Genomic DNA, 18,636 nt, shown 5'->3' with positions numbered 1-18,636 from the left:
AATCTTTGTGTCGTTTCCAATAAAAAAAAAAAAGAGCTATTTGAATTATGTTGGGTGGGATCTTTGGTTCCAAATGTTAAATTAGTTTATTGCAGAAAATTTAAGAAAGAGCACAAAGAAGGATAAGAAAAGTTGAGATAGATTATTATGACTAACATCAGAATATTTTGGCCTAGCTCTTTTGCCTATTCAATTGAGTTTGTTCAGAATCTCAGAACTGCATGGAAACAGGAAAAGTTATTGTATCATAAGTAGACCGGTTCAACCATCGTTAAACCATGATGTTGGTATGACATCATAAATATGTAATTTATATTTATTATTAAAATAATTATAAAAAAAGTATACGTATATATATATATAGGGTGTGAATGACCTAGTTTTACTTCAATTTTAAGCTCTCAATTAGAATGTAAATAAAACTTTTAATCTTATATGTTATCTTTATGATATAGATCGTAAAGAGGATTCTTGGACAGTTCCACTTAACTAAAGCACCTCTCTTTAATTCTCGAATTCAAAAAAAAAATATATATATATATATATATCTGTCAAAATTCATGGTTTTAAAAACCGGACCGGACCGGATGGTCCGATTGGTCCAACCGTCGGCCGGTCACAGTTTCGGTCTGGTCCGGTGAATTGGACCGGATTCGAACCGGGTGAACCGACGGTCCGACTGGAGAACCGAACGAACCGGCCGGTTCTCTCCGAACTTGACAGTTCAAACTTTTTTTTTTTTTTTTTTTCATAGCATCAAAACGATGTCGTTTTGATGCTTCTGGCGTGAAAACAACGCCGTTTTGATGACCCCAAAACAAACCCACCCCTGCAGCGCCCCAGTTCCAGCAGCAGGTTGGCGGCTCGCATGCCGCCAATAAGCCCATCTTGTCAATTGCCCATAGAAGGTTGGGGCAATGTTGTGAATTCTTTCCAGATGATTTTAGTCAGAGAATCTTCGGATACGCAGGTTCCAAACTCCCAGCGGCCAGCACCATCAATCTGTACTACGGCGCCCTAGCTCCAACCCCCAATTGCCCCAGCTCCAGCAACAGGCTGATAGGCCGCCTGCCGCCGACGAGCCCCTACCCCCCCACACAAAGAAAAGTTAATCTTAAACTCCACTCGTCGAACCAGCTCCACCCTTTGCCCCGGCCCCCCGAACCAGCTCCACCCACCGGTGGCATGCCTTTCTTCTACCGACAAGCAAAAACTAAAATCTTAAACTCCCATTTTTTTAAAAAATAAAAAAAAAAAATAATGTTTTATATTTAATCTTTTAATATTTAATGTCTTAATTTTTTGTTGATTATAATTTTAATGTTACGTTTAATATTTAACTTTTAGAATTTTTTTTTATTGCACATTGAAATTTTAATTTATTGAAATTATTGAAATTTTTGTTGATTTTCAAATGAAATTCTAATTTTTAAATTTTAAATAAATATTTGATTTGATAGTAAATTTCTCATTTTGAAAATAAATTTTGGAACAAATTTCAAAATTTTTAATTCTTTGATTTTTTTTAAAAATTATTGATGACTTGATTCTCTAAATTAATGTGGGGTTTTTATAAATTGTTGATGATTTGAATTATTTTTAAAATTAAATTGTTAATGACTTGATTCTTTATTTTTATAATTAAAATTGTGATTTTTGTTTACAATTTGATAGAGAAACAAAAAAAATAAAAAAACTCAACAAACAAAGTAAATACTATCAAAATTTACATGGAACTTATTATTATTATTTTATATTTTAATAATATATAAAATATATATTATGATGTCATCGGTTCGACTGCGGTTTGACCGTCGGTCCGACCAGTGAACCATGAACCGGTAACTTTTCCGATTCAATGACCGGTCCAGTTCTGAAAACATTGGTCAAAATAGATTTCTTTATTGTACATTAAGTAGTGATGAAGTGAAAAAAATCTCACTAGGTGCAGTACTCAAATTTCTCTACTATATTAGAATTCCAACATACAAGTTGACACACCTCTTCTCATTCCCACATGTCACCACCTTCTCCCTTGAAAGAAATAAAATAAAAGAAAAAGGCAGTCTCTCTATTCTCTGAACTCCATTCCTTATATATGGACTTCCTTTCTGCTTCTCAATACCACTTGCACCATCCCTGCTCCCAGATTTTCTTGATGAAGAATGTTGTCAGAAATGGTGATGAATAGACTGTTGTCACCATTTATTGTGGGGTCAGCACAGATGTTGTTGTCACTGAAGATGGACTGTCTGTCACATGTGTTGGATGAGTGTGGTGTTGAAGCTGGAGGGGACATGCTGCTCAGGGCTGAAATGGTGCTGAAAGCTGACTGTATGAGGCCTTCAAGAGCTGTGTGCAGTTGGGTTGGGGATCTCTAAAGAAAACTAGGGCAGACTGCAAAACATGTAAATGACACATTTCAAGGTTTAAAAACTGGGGGGATTGGACAATTTCCCAAAAACTGGCCAGTTCAACTGGTTATCCTGTTCAAATGGCAGTTTTACCAGTTCTCTACTGATCCAAACTCAAGAATGGTTCAACATATGAATCTAACTGGACCGAGGACTGCTCAGTGGTCCAACATGCTGGTCCAGTCTAGTTTTGAAAACATTGCTCAAAATACCATGAGATACCAACTATTCTATTGCTGACTGCTCTATATTGTGATGATTACTTGTATACCTGTGATTTAATTGAACATGTGGCCATATATGGAACCAAGTGGTAAAAGAGAACTCTTGTGACTGAATCTAGTAATTACTTTAAGTCTTTCTAGGCCTGAGGTGAACTTAATTGGTACCCCATCTTTTAGTATGCAATGGCTTTTTGCCTGCCTGCACTATGTGCTGTTTGACCTTGCTCTTTGCACTTGCAATACACTGTTCTCCTGTCCACTTGGACTAATTTTATTGCTTTCTTTGAGTTTTTTTCCAGTAATTTCTTTCTTTTCTCTCCTCTCTCTCTCTCTCTCTCTCGGCTTTAGGCTCTGCTATTGGATTTAGGTTGGATAGCCTTCTCAAAATTGCTGATACACGCGCCCGGAACAAAAAGACAACTCTCATGCATTACCTTTGTAAGGTACAAATTGCTATCTATCCTTGAGACATGATTATCCAATATATTAATTTGAAAATTTTCTTGGATCATGCTGTATGTTTATCATGTCTCAATCAATTTTTTTCATGGATACTATATTGATTTGAAATTTCTGTGGGAATATGTTGTCTGTTTATTATGTGTTAGGGTACATTTCATAGTACGATACATTCACATATGCATACTAGGGCATGGCCATGTTATTTATGAAGCATATATTTTAATTTCTGAACAGTGGATAAGAAAAATGGATATTATTTTTTTCCATGTCTTGTTATACATTCTTGCCCATAGCACTACGTGAAACTTTATGAACCTTCCATTCTAAGTATGATAATTCGCTTTCCCTGGCTGTCTCTTCTTTATTTTTCATGTTTCTGTCAACTTTATTTACATCTCTATGTAACTAAAAAGGTACATTCTATAATTGCTTCAAATCTCTTCATCTGAGCATTACCATGGTTGAAGTGCTTAAAAAGATATTTTAAATAGACCAAGGTGTTGGAAATTCCTGATAGAACTTCTTTACAATGGTGCATACTGAAGGCCTATGACCTATTCTCACTCATTTCATAGGTAGACTGTTTGTAGATCATAGTAATACTTGTGGATACCTTCAATACCTCCCTTTAAAAAGATTGGATGAAGTAAAGAAGATGATGTAGAAACATTTATTGTAAGAGGCTTGGGATTCCAAGACAAATGCCTATCTGAATATGCCATTCATGATTATTTTGTCACTAATTGCTTTAAAAATGGCAATTAGTGACAAAATAATCATATTCATGAACTTTAACTATGACACATTGCATTCTCTTATTCAATACTAAATATGAGAGAGAGAGAGGGTGAGAGCGTGGGGGAGGGTGACGACGACGAGGTGGAATCGAATTAGAAAAGGCAGAAGTTCGGGGTGGAATCGAAAACCTTTGAAGTAGAGGTGGAGAAGAGAAGAGGTAAAACCCTAATATTCATTGTGGAAAGTAAAAAAGGTGTGTCCTCATGGGTGAGATTGGGGCCGGCAAGTGTCGGGATGTTTCTGGAAGGGTTGGAACAGTGTATTAAGGATGGGAAAAACGACAAATGGGAGAAGGGATGGAAGGAAAAGGGGAGAAGGTATTCCATGGTGCGTGAAGTTAACAAGGCAGGAAGCTTTATCAGGCTAGGAGTGGTAGATGCGGAGGAGAAAAGGTTCAGTATCTGCATCCCGAGAGGCAGAGGGGGTAGAGAGGGATGGCCAGTTATGGCGGATGTGGTGCGGAACTTGTATAAAAGGATTGATAGAAGGGAGGAAAACAATGACGAGCCAATCCCTGAAAGAGTGTCATCTGAAATGGGGAAGAGAGGGGGGAATAGGAATAGCATCTGGTTCAAGATGGAATTTAAGGAAGAGGACATCCGCAGAAATGTGGATCGGTTGGAACAATGCTTGGTGGGAAAATAGAACCCTAAGGCAGCAGAAGGAAGGGATTTGGCGAGGATGGGATGGCGGATGGCGAGTGCTTGGGGGTTAAAAGGGAAGTTAGGGTTGGCCTGGATGGATAAGGGTCAGGCCCTATTGGAATTTGAAAAGGCGGCAGAAGCCAGGAAAATCTTCGATGTCGGGGAAAGGTTGGTGGGGGGGGGGGGGGATTCACGTTGATCTGGAGCGGTGGAGTCCGAGCTATGGGTGTTTGGAAGAAGGGGAAATAGAAGAGGAACTTTGGGTGAGGATTAAAGGTTTGTCGTTGTCGCTCTGGGTTCCTAGCATTTTGCGAAGGGTGGGAGATGAATGCGGGGGCTTTGTTGCCATGGATGCCTCGACGGAGAAAATGGAAAACCTCCGATGGGCAAGGATTCTGGTGAAGACGAAGAGAGGCGAGTTGCCAAGCTCGATAGAAATCAGAGTGGAAGAGACCACATATCACCTTCCGCTCTGGTGGGAAGTAAAGTCGATGATCAAACAGAAGACGGAGGTCTGTCGGGGAGCAACAGTTCGTGAGGAAAGGGACGACGGAGGCGCACGCGCTGGCCGGCGAGTGGAGGAGTGGGGCAGCGCAGGTTTCGAGGCACTGCTACAGTCAGACGATGTGACGGAAGTGCAGGCGGACGGGATGGGCAAGGTCTCGTCGGTGGGCCGGATCCAATTCGGGTCGATGCTCCGGGCGTCAGAGGATGGGGCGGAAGATGGGTCGACATTGAATGGGCTTAATGGACCCAATCTGGGTCTGAGGAGGGACGGGGGGCCTAGCCTGCATTCAACATTTGGATCAGTAGGGTCAAAAGAAGTTAGAAGCGGTGGGCTTGGGCCGACGGGCAGATCGAAAGGCCCAAAAGGCAAGGAGAAAGTATTGGAGGAGGACCTTGGGCCGCGATCTGGGCTATTTTTGAATCAAAGCAAGTGTAGCGGGCCGTCCTCGAGTTGGATGCAGGAGAATGAGGCACAGCTAGGTGGGCCTCTAGGTAAGAAGAGAACAGGCCCGAAGGTGAGGCAGCCTAAATCAGGCCCGATGGAGGCCTTAGTTCACTCTGGGCTGTTTGGTGAAGCTAACATTGAGCTTGAATTCCTAAGAGAGAAAGAGAAGGAAACTGAAATTGCTCAGAAGGTCAGCCCCCTCGAGGCGATGGTAGACAGTGTTCTACAGGATGAAGCTATGAGGTATGAGGCTTTATCTTCTCTAGGGGGTTTTTGGGACTCGGGGAATCCTTCTCTTTCTTCTCTATTTTCTCTTGATCGGACTCCAGAGGGGGAGTTCTTTGATCATTCTAGGGTATTAAGGGAGGTCTGCCAGAATGGCAGGGAATCACAAAGGCAAGGTGCAGCTGGCTCTAGGGCAAGTGGTAGTGCTTGCTGGGACATGGTTGAATTCAAAGGCCCTCTAGCAACGGCAAGGGAACAGGAGGGGGGGCCCTCACAGTTTGAGATTCAAGAAGAAAGGGGGGAAGGGGACCTGGATTGGCAAGAAAGTAGTCTAGCAAGGTTCAGCCAATTTCTGGGCTTTTCGACTGATGGTCTGGAAAAGGATATTTTAAATTTTTTTGGTCAAAATCAGGAAAAGAAGGGAAAAGATTCATAGTAAAGGATTATTGGAAAAATCGAGGTTTGAAAGGGAGCTAAAGAGGTTGGAATGCTCAGTGAATTATGAGGGGGATGGCAAAAAGAAAGGCCCTATTTAGGGCAAAGGGGTGCAGACGGAGATTGATTAATGAATCTCAAATTGTTGAGCTGGAATGTGAGGGGGGTGAACGAAAGCACGAAAAGGAAGGTTATTAAATCGGTCATTAGGAAGCAAAAGGTGGACCTTTTCTGCATCCAGGAGACAAAAATTCAAGATATGACTGACAGGGTGGTGAGAAGTTTAGGGACGGGTAGGTTTTTAGAGTGGAAGGCCCTGAATGCGTGTGGCTTGGCTGGGGGTATCCTAATTTGTTGGGATAAAAGAGCACTGGAGCTGCTGGAGTGGGAGGTGGGTCAGTTCTCTTTATCCTGCAGATTCAGAACTGAAGAATTTCTGAATTCCTTTATTGATCTTTAGGTACACACCATACACATAAATATACACAAATGACTGAATAAGAAAATATCAATCTAGCTTGATTCTCTCCTAAAATTAGGAAACTGAATCATCCTACATGATCTCTCCTTTTTTATTCCTAAAATACTTTCCTAAATTAAAACCCTAACTTTGAATGCCAAATTTCAACACTCCCCCTCAAGCTGGAGAATATATATCATATAATCCCAGCTTGCAAGTTAAGTCTTCGAAGTTAGGCCTAGGTAAAGCTTTGGTGAGGATGTCTGCGGTTTGGTGCTTGGTAGGAACATAGTTCAATTTAACCGTCTCACTAGTCACCTTCTCTGTGATGAAGTGTCTGTCAATCTCAACGTGCTTGGTCCTGTCATGATGCACGGGGTTCTTTGCTATGCTTATAGCTGCCTGATTATCACACATCATCATAATTGGAGATGAACTCGTTTGTCCCAGTTCACTAAGAACCCTTTTTATCCAAATCCCTTCACAGATTCCCTGTGCAAGAGCTCTGTACTCAGCTTCTGCACTACTTCTGGCTACAACTGATTGCTTCTTACTCCTCCAGGTAACAAGATTTCCCCAGACAAAAGAACAATATCCAGAAGTGGACCGCCTGTCAATGATGTTTCCTGCCCAATCCGCATCTGAGTATACTTCAGTGTCACGGTTCTCTGTCTTTCTGAAGAATAGACCTTTCCCTGGTGTCATTTTTAAATATCTAAGAATCCTTTAGACTGCTTCCATGTGTTTCTCAGTGGGGCTGTGCATGAATTGACTTACAGCACTCACTGCAAAGCCAATATCTGGCCGAGTGTGTGAGAGATAAATCAAGCGCCCGACGAGCCGCTGATATCTCCCCCTGTCTACCGGTGTACTTTCTTTCTCGATACCAAGTTTCTTCTGACTATCCATAGGAGTATCAATTGGTTTGCATCCAAGCATACCGGTCTCCTTAAGAAGATCGAGTATGTATTTTCTTTGAGAGACTACAATTCCCTTCCTTGATCTAGCCACTTCCATACCAAGGAAATATTTCAAATTTCCAAGGTCTTTAACTTCAAACTCTTCTGACAAATACTTCTTCAAATTCTATAATTCCTCCATATCATTCCCAGATAGAATAATATCATCGACATAGATTATCAATATGGTCATTTTCCCGGCATGAGACTTCTTGACAAATAGAGTATGATCAGCCTGACCTTGTTTGTAGCCCAGCTTCAGGACTGCTTTTGTGAATCTATCAAACCAGGCTCGGGGAGATTGTTTAAGGCCGTATAAGGATTTTTGGAGTTTGCAAACCTGATTCTTTGCCATACTTCCTTCAAAACCAGGTGGTATTTCCATGTAGACTTCCTCTTCTAGGTCACCATTTAGAAACACATTTTTTATGTCCAGTTGTTGCAAGCACCAATCTTGATTGACAGCCAATGAGAGAAGAATCCTGATAGTGTTCAGTTTTGCAACAGGAGCAAAAGTCTCCTGATAGTCTATCCCATAGGATTGTGTAAACCCTCTAGCTACCAAACGAGCCTTGAATCTCTCGACTGATCCATCTGCTTTGTATTTTATGGTGAAAATCCACTTGCACCCCACGGGCCTCTTCCCAACCGGCAAATCTGTGATAGTCCACGTCCCATTCTTCTCAAGTGCATCAATCTCATCTTGTACTGCATTCTTCCATTCTGAAATTTTGAATGCCTCTTGTATTGTGTTGGGAACCTGAGTATCATCAAGAGAAGTAGCAAATGCTCTGTAAGATGGTGATAGCCCTTCATATGTAACATAATTCCCAATTGGATGATCTGTACATCTCCTAACACCCTTCCTCAATGCAATCGGCAGAGTACAATCATCAATGCTGGGAATTAACACCTCTCCAACCCTATCCTCACCTATGTTCTCTTCAGGAAGACTTGAATTGGAGTCAATATATTGGCCACATGTTGACTGTGATCCGTGCTCTAATTCCTGTCTTTTCCTCCTCCTGATGTAAACTTGTAAGTTCTCATTAGCAAGTTGTGGGGCTATAGGTTGAATAGGCATGGGAGATTGGATGGTCACAGGAGAAGGAACATTTGTGTGCTGGGCTGGCTGGACTGATGACGGCATGGGTGTGGACAACTCATTGGACGCGAATTGGGAAGGATTTGGTGACTCTGAGTGAAAAGAAGGTACACCCTCAAGAAAAGACTCCCAAACTTGATGTTCATTCATGCTCTCCCCCTGAATATGAGATTTGGGATAGAAGAAGACATGTTCAAAGAAAGAGACATCCATGGTGGTGTAAAATCTTTTGTTGGTTGGAGAATAGTATTTGTACCCTTTTTGGGTTGGAGAATACCCTAGGAAAATGCACTTATTGGCTCGAGGAGCAAATTTGCTACGATTTTGAGGATACACATGAACGAATATCGTGCAACCAAATAATTTGAGTGGTAAATCAGAAGAGGCTGCACGGGTGTGAGGAAATTGTTTTAAGAAAAGTTGACGTAGGGATTGAAAGGTAAGCACTCTGGATGACATACGGTTAATCAAATAGGTAGTTGTGAGAATAGCTTCCCCCCAGAAATAGTTTGGAACATTAGAGGAAAACATAAGGCACCGGGCAACCTCCAAGAGATGTCTATTCTTGCGTTCAGCCACCCCATTTTGTTATGGGGTGTCAACGCAAGAACTTATGTGGATAATGCCGTGATTTTGAAGATAAGTACTGAGACTACTAGTAAAATATTCCTTTGCATTATCTGACTTGAGGACTTGAATTTTGGAATTGAATTGATTTTGAATCATAAGATTGAAGGTTTGAAAAATGTGTCCGACCTCTGACTTTTCTTTCATAAGGAAAACCCATGTTACCCGTGTATGATCATCAACGAATGTCACAAACCATGGAGTGCCAGAAATATTTTTTATTCGGGAGGGACCCCACACATCACTATGTACTAGAGAGAAAACAGTCGAAGGTTTGTATGGGATTTAAGGATATACTGTTCGAGTATGCTTTGCAAACTGACAAATTTCATAGTGATAAGATGCTGGATTTTTATTGATAAATAATTTGGGAAACAATTTTGCAAGGTAAACAAAGCTAGGATGACCAAGGCGATAGTGTAACATTAAAATCTCACTATCTTTATTGACCTTAGAATTTGACACAGAATTGAAAGACTCTAACATACTTTGAAACTGTACGCAACTTGCTTGAGAGACTTGGTTTGAGAATTGGCCACATGAGAGGAGGTAGAGCCCGGAACACAGTTCAGCATTGCCAATCATCTTCCCTGATTTCAAGTCCTGAAAAACACACGAGTTTGGATAAAATTTAGTAACACATTGGAGATCACGGGCCAATTTGCTAATGGGCAAAAGATTACAATCCAAGTTTGGAACATGGAGGACAGAGTCAAGATATAAGTCTTTAGTAAGTTTTATAGAACCTGTCCCGACAATTTTTGACTTTGAACCATCAGCAATATGGACGGATGAATGACCATTACTTGGCTTGTAATTTTGAAGAATGGTAGCATCTCCTGTCATGTGATCAGAAGCACCTGTGTCCACTATCCACGGTTTCATTCCTCCTCGATTAGCAGTGAAGGCTACACCGGTAGTACTGCCATTGCCAACTTGGCTTAATAGTTTCTGTAGCATCTCCATCTGCTCTTTGTTGAATGGACTCGGCTCGGGAACAGATGTGCTCTCAGAGTTGGCAGCCACGTGTGCTCTGCCATCTTTGTCAAACCGTGGCTTTGGTTTCCAATCAGCCGGTTTGCCATGAAGCTTCCAGCAAGTCTCCTTATAATGGCCTGGTTTCTTACAATAATCACACCAAGGCCTATCCCGTTTCTGACGATCTCCACCACTACTATTAAATGACCGAGCAGCAAGGGCAGAGGCATCCAATGTTGGGGCAGGTTGCTCTTTGGATCCCATCATCACTTTCTTTCTACTTTCTTCACGCCTAACCTCTGAAAAAGCCTCCCTGAGACTTGGCAGGGGTTTAATGCCCATGATTCGGCCTCTAATATCATCCAATTCCCTGTTTAGTCCTAGGAAAAACTTGAACAGTCTCTTTTGTTCCACAATTTTCCTGTATGTTGCTGCATCATCAGAACATTTCCATGAGTGAGTCTCGAATAAGTCAAGGTGCTGCCAATACCTTGTGAGTGTGTTGTAATACTGAGTAACTGTCTGCTCTCCTTGGCGGAAGTCATGTAGGGCTGATTCAACCTGAAAAAGTTCTGAAGTATTTTCAGAACTTGAGTAAGTTTCTTTGGCTGCATCCCATATGTCCTTTGCAATCCCAAACGGCAAGAAATTTTCACCTATGTCGTTGTTCATGGAATTGATAAGCCATGACATGATCATGCTGTTTTCAATCTTCCACTTCGTGAAACCCGGTTTTGTAGTTTCTGGCATGGCTGCTTCTCCAGTGAGGTACTCATCCTTTCCTTTACCGCAAATGAACAGCAACACAGATTGTGACCACTGTAAATAGTTATGGCCATTTAATTTGTATCATGTGATGAGAATAGGAGAGGAATCACTGCCACCAAGGTTTGGAATTTCAGATCTGCCCCCTGATTCTGGTGACGTGACGCTGGATACTTGTGATGATGCCATTCTATATTTTGTCATGGACCGGAAAGGTAGAAGAACACTTCCCAAGGCACGTGCAGGGATTGGAGTTGAGAAAAAATAGCCGGAGGACGTCGGAAAAACTAATCGTAGGGCCCACAGAGGCAAAAAAACCCCAAAAGAGGCACGTGCAGGGCTCGAATGGCAGAAACAGGTACGAAGGGTGGCTGGTTGGCGTCAGGCGAGCCTAGAGTAGGAAGCGCGTCGCCGGAAAGTGGCTCACGCGCCGGCGTGTGAGATGTAATCGCCGGCCGGAAAAACGCGCGTGGGCGGCGCGTGGATGGTTTTCTGGCTCCGGTGCATTGGGAAAAGTTGGAGATCTCCTCCAGGCGCTCCTTGCGGTGTGAAAAAAAACCGTCGCCGGGAAAGTTCGCCGGAAAAGTCGCCAACGATGAATGTTTTCTGACGACGATTCGATCGACCGGAAAGCGTTTTCTCCCTTGGCTCTGAGAACAGGGACTGATGACCGGAATGAGAGATGGCCAGAGAGAGAGATGGTCGGATTGAGAGATGGCCAAAGAGATTTGGTCGGAATGAATGATGGCCTGAATAAGAGGTGGCCAGAAGGGATTAGGGTTTCAGAAAAATGGCTCTGATACCATGAAGAATTTCTTAATTCCTTTATTGATCTTTAGGTACACACCATACACATATATATACACAAATGACTGAATAAGAAAATATCAATCTAGCTTGATTCTCTCTTAAAATTAGGAAACTGAATCATCCTACATGATCTCTCATTTTTTATTCCTAAAATACTTTCCTAAATTAAAACCCTAACTTTGAATGCCAAATTTCAACAAGAACTATGGAGAATGGAGTGACTTGGGCTTTTACGGGGGTATAAGGCCCGTTCACTAGAATTGATAGGGAGTGGTTGTGGGAAGAAGTAGGGGCGATCAAAGGAATTTGGGAGGGGCCTTGGTGTCTAGGTGGTGATTTCAACATTACCCTGGCTCAAGGTGAGAGAAGTAGGCAAGGGAGAGTAACTTCAGTCATGAGGAGGTTTGTGGAAGTTGTAGATGAGCTAGGTCTTGTGGACCTTCAATTGCAAGGGGGTGTCTTCACGTGGAGTGGGGGTTTGAATAGTCTGTCAAAGGCTCGACTAGATAGATTTCTGGTGTCCCCTTGTTGGCTTGATCAGTTTAGTAGGGTGAGCCAGCGCAGGCTTCCTAGGCCGACCTCGGACCACTTTCCAGTACTACTTGAGGGGGGTAGTTGGAGGAGAGGGCTTGCCCCCTTCAGATTCGAAAACATGTGGTTCAAAGTCGAGGGGTTTAAGGATTTAATCCGGAGTTGGTGGTGGGGAATAGAGGTCAGGGGCAGCGCCAGTTTTAGATTGTCGGCGAAATTGAAGGAACTGAAGCAGAAACTTAAAGTTTGAAATAGGGAGGAGTTTGGTAATCTGGAAAGTAACAAGGGGGCTGCGATCCAGCAAGTGGAGTTTTGGGACAGAGTGGAGGATGAAAGAAGCTTGACAATGGAGGAATTAGCTTGTAAGAAGGAAGCCAAGGAGGATTATGCCAAGTGGGTAGATCTGGAAGAAACTCACTGGAGGCAGGTGTCTAGGGAACTTTTGTTGAAGGTAGGGGATAGGAACACGGGATACTTCCACCGAATGGCTTCTGCCCATAGGAGAATTAATCACATGGACAGAATTAAAATCAATGGGATTAGACTGACAGAGGAGCGTGAAATTAGAGAAGGGGTAGCAAATGCTTTTCAGCAGCAATTTTCCGAAAATTCGGGGTGGAAGGCGGACATTGGAAGCCTTCCTTTTAATCAAATTAGCATGCAAGAGGCAAAGATTTTGGAGGCTCCCTTCACGGAGGGTGAAGTCCAGTCAGCCCTGATGGAAATGAATGGGGATAAAGCCCCAGGCCTTGATGGGTTCTATGTTTTCTTTTGGGAATGCTGCTGGGATTTCATCAAGGAGGAAATAATGGAGATGTTTAAGGAGTTCCATGACCAGAATACGTTCCTTAAGAGTATTAACAACACGTTTCTGGTGCTGATTCCTAAGAAAGGAGGGGCTGAGGATTTAGGAGACTTCAGACCCATCAGCCTATTGGGGGGTCTCTATAAGCTGATGGCAAAGGTGTTGGCCAACAGGCTTAAGAAAGTAATAGGTAAAGTAGTATCCCACGATCAGAACGCGTTTGTTACGGGTAGGCAGATTCTTGACGCCTCTCTAATAGCAAATGAAGTGATAGACTTCTGGAATAAGAAGGGGGATAAGGGGGTTATCTGCAAGCTAGATATAGAGAAGGCCTATGACAGTATCAACTGGCAATTCCTCTTGAAGGTCATGGAAAAAATGGGATTTGGCGCTAAGTGGCTGAGGTGGATGTGGTGGTGTATTTCCACAGCCAAATTTTCAGTTATGGTGAATGGAATGCCAGCTGGTTTCTTTTCGAGTTCAAAAGGGCTGCGGCAAGGGGACCCCCTGTCCCCTTACCTTTTTGTGATGGGGATGGAAGTGTTGAGCATTCTTATCAGAAGGGCTATGGAGGGGGGTTTCATCTCAAGGTGCAAAATTCAACGCGATAGAGGGCGGGCTGTCCACATTGCTCATCTGCTTTTTACAGATGACACCATTGTCTTTTGTGAGGCGAAGAAGGAGTATTTAACGAATTTAAGTTGGATTTTGTTCTGGTTTGAAAGCCGCGTCCGGGTTAAGAATTAATTTGGCTAAAAGCAAGATTATTCCAGTAGGGGAGGTGCAAAGGATAGAGGAGCTGGCTGTGGAGTTAGGGTGTAGGGTGGGGCAACTACCAACTATGTATTTGGGGGTGCCTAATAAGGCTGCCTATGGGTGGGATGGGGTAGAAGAGAAAATGAGAAGGAGGCTCGCCCTTTGGAAGAGCCAATATATTTCAAAGGGTGGGAGAATCACTCTAATCAAAAACTCTATGGTAAGCATGTCAGTGTATCAGATGTCTTTATTCCGTATGCCCTTTTCTGTGGCAAGAAGGTTAGAAAAATTGCAAAGAGACTTTTTATGGGGAGGGGAGGGGGGAGGGGGGGGGGGGGGGGGGGGGGGGGGGGGGGGTCACATGGAGAGGAAAGCTCATCTGGTTAAATGGAAGTGGTGTGTGGGGATAAGGTGAATGGGGGGCTGGGAATTAGGAAGTTTATCATTATGAATAAAGTGTTACTTAGCAAATGGACTTGGAGATTCGCTTCGGATAAGGAGGCCCTTTGGAAGCAAGTGCTGGTGGCTAAGTTTGGTCAAGAGGATTATGGTTGGAAGACCAAAAAGGCAGTGGGTGCGTGTGAGGTGGGGGTGTGGAAGGAGATCTTAAAGGAAGCTGGATGGTGCTGGGACAAAATGGTGTTTATTGTGGGGAAAGGTAACAAAATCAGATTCTGGATTGACGTGTGGTGCGGGGAGGCAGCGCTGTCCAAAGGTTTCCGCATCTCTACATTTTGGCAGCCAACAGAAATGCGACAGTTGAAGACCTGTGGGACCAGAATGCAGGGGAAGGAGACTGGAATTTGAGTTTTATAAGGGATTTTAATGACTGGGAGGTGGAAATGGTAGGCGAGTTGCTCCAAGCGTTGAGAGGACTTAGGATAACTTGGGAGGATGACTCGGTTTCTTGGAAGGGAGGGGGGAGTGGGCAGTTTAAAGTGAAGGAAGCGTATAGCTGGCTGGATAGGCCTATGGAGGTCAACTTTCCGAAAAACAAAATTTGAGTGGGAAGAGACCCAACTAAAATCATGTTTTTTGCGTGGGAAGCGACTTGGGGAAAGATCTTGACTCTTGATAGGCTACAAAAGAGAGGCTGGCAGCTACCTAATCGGTGTTTTTTGTGTGCTTGCGAAGCGGAAAGTGTGGATCATTTACTTATTCATTGTACAGTGGCTAGAGTGCTTTGGGACTTAGTGTTGGGTTTAGTTGGGGTCAAGTGGGTGTTCCCTAATACTGTAAAGGAGGTTTTATATAGTTGGGGGGGTGCTTTTGTGGGGAAAAAAAATGAAAAAATTCTGGAATTTCATTCCGTTATTCATTTTTTGGATGGTTTGGAAGGAAAGGAATAGATTAGCCTTTAGGGGGGGGGGGGTTTAGCAATTCAGAGGTTTAAATATTCTTTTGTATGTAATTTATGGGGTTGGGCTAAATTGTATATGGTAGAGGAGCCGCTTTCCCTTATAGATTTCCGGGAGTGGTTTGCCTCCAGTTAAGGGGTGGTTTGTTTTTTTGGCTTTTTGCTTGTTTGGCCTTTGTTGCCTTGTATACGCCCTGTATATGTTGGGGCTCTTCAGCCTTTTCTTTTAATGAATTGTGTTTGCTTATCAAAAAAAAAAAAAATTGCTTTAAAAATGGATGTGATGATGTGGTGACTAGGATTTTTCTGGGGGATATTTTTACGTTTGATTTGATCATTATCCAAGTTGTTATGGTGCTTACTGAGCTTTTATATTTTGTGCTTGCTATTGTCATTCATAACCTTTTTGGCTTTGCTTGGCTTCGTGGATTCTTATTAGCTCACAACTATCTGAGTGCTGTTTAGACAGTTTATCTTGTAGCTCCATGCAAAAGCACATCTTATTTCTTGGTGATTTATATTTTATCAACATGCGAGATTGCACGTCTTTTTATCATTTGTTTACAGAAATCCATTGAAGCATATATGACTTCCTATTTTGTGGTTCAAAATTATTAGACATTATATTTTTTGTTGCAGTGATTGTAGTGTTCCTAAAGAAGGTTGCATCCAGTCTATAAGACCTCTATAATGTGGTTCAAAACTATTGGACATTATATTTTTTTGTTGCAATTCTGGTAGCATCCCTAGTACACTATTAAGAAGCTTGCATATGTTTCTACTTGTTGATTTTTCTACTACTTGATAAGCTGTAGGTGCTTGCTGATAAACTACCAGAAGTTTTAGATTTTTCTAAAGACCTTGCCAGCTTGGAACCTGCATCAAAGGTATCCTTGTTTCAGTTATCTGAGAATCATTTTGAGGCATTTTAGATAATCTGGTTGGCAGCTATTGATTGACTTGGTGTTATCCATCCAGAGACAACTGAAATTTTTGGCAGAGGAAATGCAAGCGATTAGCAAAGGATTGGAGAAAGTTATGCAGGAACTGTCCAGCTCCGAAAATGATGGTCCTATATCTGAAAATTTCTGTAAGGTATACTGTGAAAACTAGCTAGACAAAATTTATGTATGTTTGTCTCATATGGTTTCATTGTAGACAAAGTTTACAATTTCTACAAGTTCAAATGAATGACATGTTCTTGCACGAAAGCATTTCTATTGTGTTAACCTCATTTTTGGGTTGTAGTTATTATTTTATATTGCATTAAATCCATCAAATTAATATTTATAATGCTAAGTCATAGCCTTATCCTTAATCATGATTGAGTACATAAGTAATTATTTATCCATCTATTCTATCTGGGGCCACAACTTTTTATACCATCCTGTCTTTAACCTTTACTTATCTTCTCTTTGATCTTCCACTTCACTTTGTACGACTTTAAACCTCAAACATATCACTCTTTGTTGGTGCAATCTTGATCTTCTTTTATGACTGAAACGATCTGTGCTGACTTTGCAACTTCCTATAACTTTTACTGACAAACTACAAAACCCCACACCACCCTGAACTAAAGCTGTAACTTATACTTCAATTTTGCAAATTTGAATTTGGGTTTATGCACATGTCAGTTCAGATATTTGAATGGAGATCAAATTTAATCCATTAAGACTATTTTTTGGTTGTTACTATCTTTTCCACAATTTTGTAGAAGCTTCCAGTGCCAACGAAAACTATCCTTTCTTAACTGGCCAACCCATGTTTTTCCTTTTTCATGCTTTTGTTTCTTTGATAGTTTTTAGGTTGATGTTGGTGTTTGACTGGACTCTCTTGATGAGTTCCATGATTTTGGAGTTGTTTGAGCAAAGGTTGCCCATTCTACTTCATCTGAACAGGCTTGGAATTTTGATTGCCATCATATTTTGTAATGAAACTACTTCATATATCTTGTTCCCCATACCCATCGGTGTAGCCCTGTTGGTTAAGGCGAATACTGAGAAGTGTGGTCCCAGTAAGTGGCACATGGTCCTGGGTTCGAATCCTGCCACTAATGATACCCTGAATTTACCCGGTGTTGGTTGTTGTGGGGTGGTCAGTATCCCAAGGTTTGGATCCCCATGGAGAGTCCTAAGGGCTTAGCCATGGAAGATTCCACAGTTATCAAAATATATATATATATATATATACCTTGGTCCCCATAAATCAATTTAATAAGTTTGTTTCCTGTATCTAGTTTATATTAGCTAAAATGGAACTCATTTTGGGGAACATCACCAAAAACTCCAGAAATGTTGCATTGAGAAGTTATGCAAATCCCTGGAAACATAGAACAGCCTCAATTTGAGGCAGAGGCAAGGCAAATGCGGATACACCCACTCATTCCTGATCATATGAAGAAAAATAGGACAAAGCCAAACTCCTAACTTCTATTGCAGCTTGGTTTTTGCTCTTAAGTGCACCTAAGCCCAGCCTCATCTTTCCTGGTCATATGAGAAAGACCTGCTATTCTAATTTCGTTAGGCCAACAGGACATGAAACTAGAAAGAAGTTGGTGCTAACTTTTCATTTTGCCATTCTAGGACTTGGAACCTCCTACCTATCCACTCCAATTCCTTACCACTTGAGCCAAGCCTCAGGGGCAAGAAGTTGTTGCTCGGTGATGCATTGGAATTTGTGGAAAGCCTAACAAACCTCTTGATATCTAAATAAAAAGGGATAAATGATAACCTGTTGTCTGAATTGTCTACACAAGTATACATCACATAAACCTAAGTCTAAGCTTAGCACTCATCATTATATTATAATTATCTATATGGTTGCTATGTGGTTTCCCTATCATTATTAATATATATCCTTTTCATTAAAAATTAGTAAAAGTACAATAAATTAAAAAACATGGGTCTGTGAATCATCCATAAGAAGATAATAATTCTATCATTAAATTATTGTAACTTGCTGTTAAAAAGTTATTAAATAATAGAATTATGAAATGAAGGAAATAATAAAGTTGGTAAGTAAAAAGAAAGGACAAGGATTCTTGTTCTGTATGGTGGATGAGTTCTGAATTCTGACAATCTCAATACGGTCTATGCATCCTGTGAGTTTCAGTGAAGGACCAAAAAACCTCTATGACCAATATTTATACTTTATCACTTCCCTAATGTTGCAGTAACAACAAGCATGCCTAATTTGTGATGGATATCATGAAAAACAACCTCTTGCAGTTCTCTATTGTACTTAACAATTGTGAAAATCTCATTTCTGATTCTCTAACAAATGACAGTCACCATTTGGAATTTCACTTTCTGATTAACACATGATTTATG

At 41.6% G+C, this 18,636-nt stretch overlaps 1 protein-coding gene across 1 annotated transcript in view; it reads left to right on the top strand.

Annotated features, from left to right (window-relative positions):
- Positions 1-18,636, top strand: part of LOC117925619 (formin-like protein 13) — a 74,587-nt gene that overhangs the window by 43,743 nt on the left and 12,208 nt on the right. The window contains 3 exon segments of the mRNA XM_034844684.1: positions 2,987-3,081; positions 16,123-16,194; positions 16,286-16,402. Coding sequence (XP_034700575.1) covers positions 2,987-3,081; positions 16,123-16,194; positions 16,286-16,402 — 284 coding nt within the window.

This window comes from Vitis riparia, chromosome 11 (assembly GCF_004353265.1).
Source record: "Vitis riparia cultivar Riparia Gloire de Montpellier isolate 1030 chromosome 11, EGFV_Vit.rip_1.0, whole genome shotgun sequence".
NCBI lineage: Eukaryota > Viridiplantae > Streptophyta > Magnoliopsida > Vitales > Vitaceae > Vitis > Vitis riparia.
This window is presented reverse-complemented; position numbering and strand designations above follow the sequence as displayed.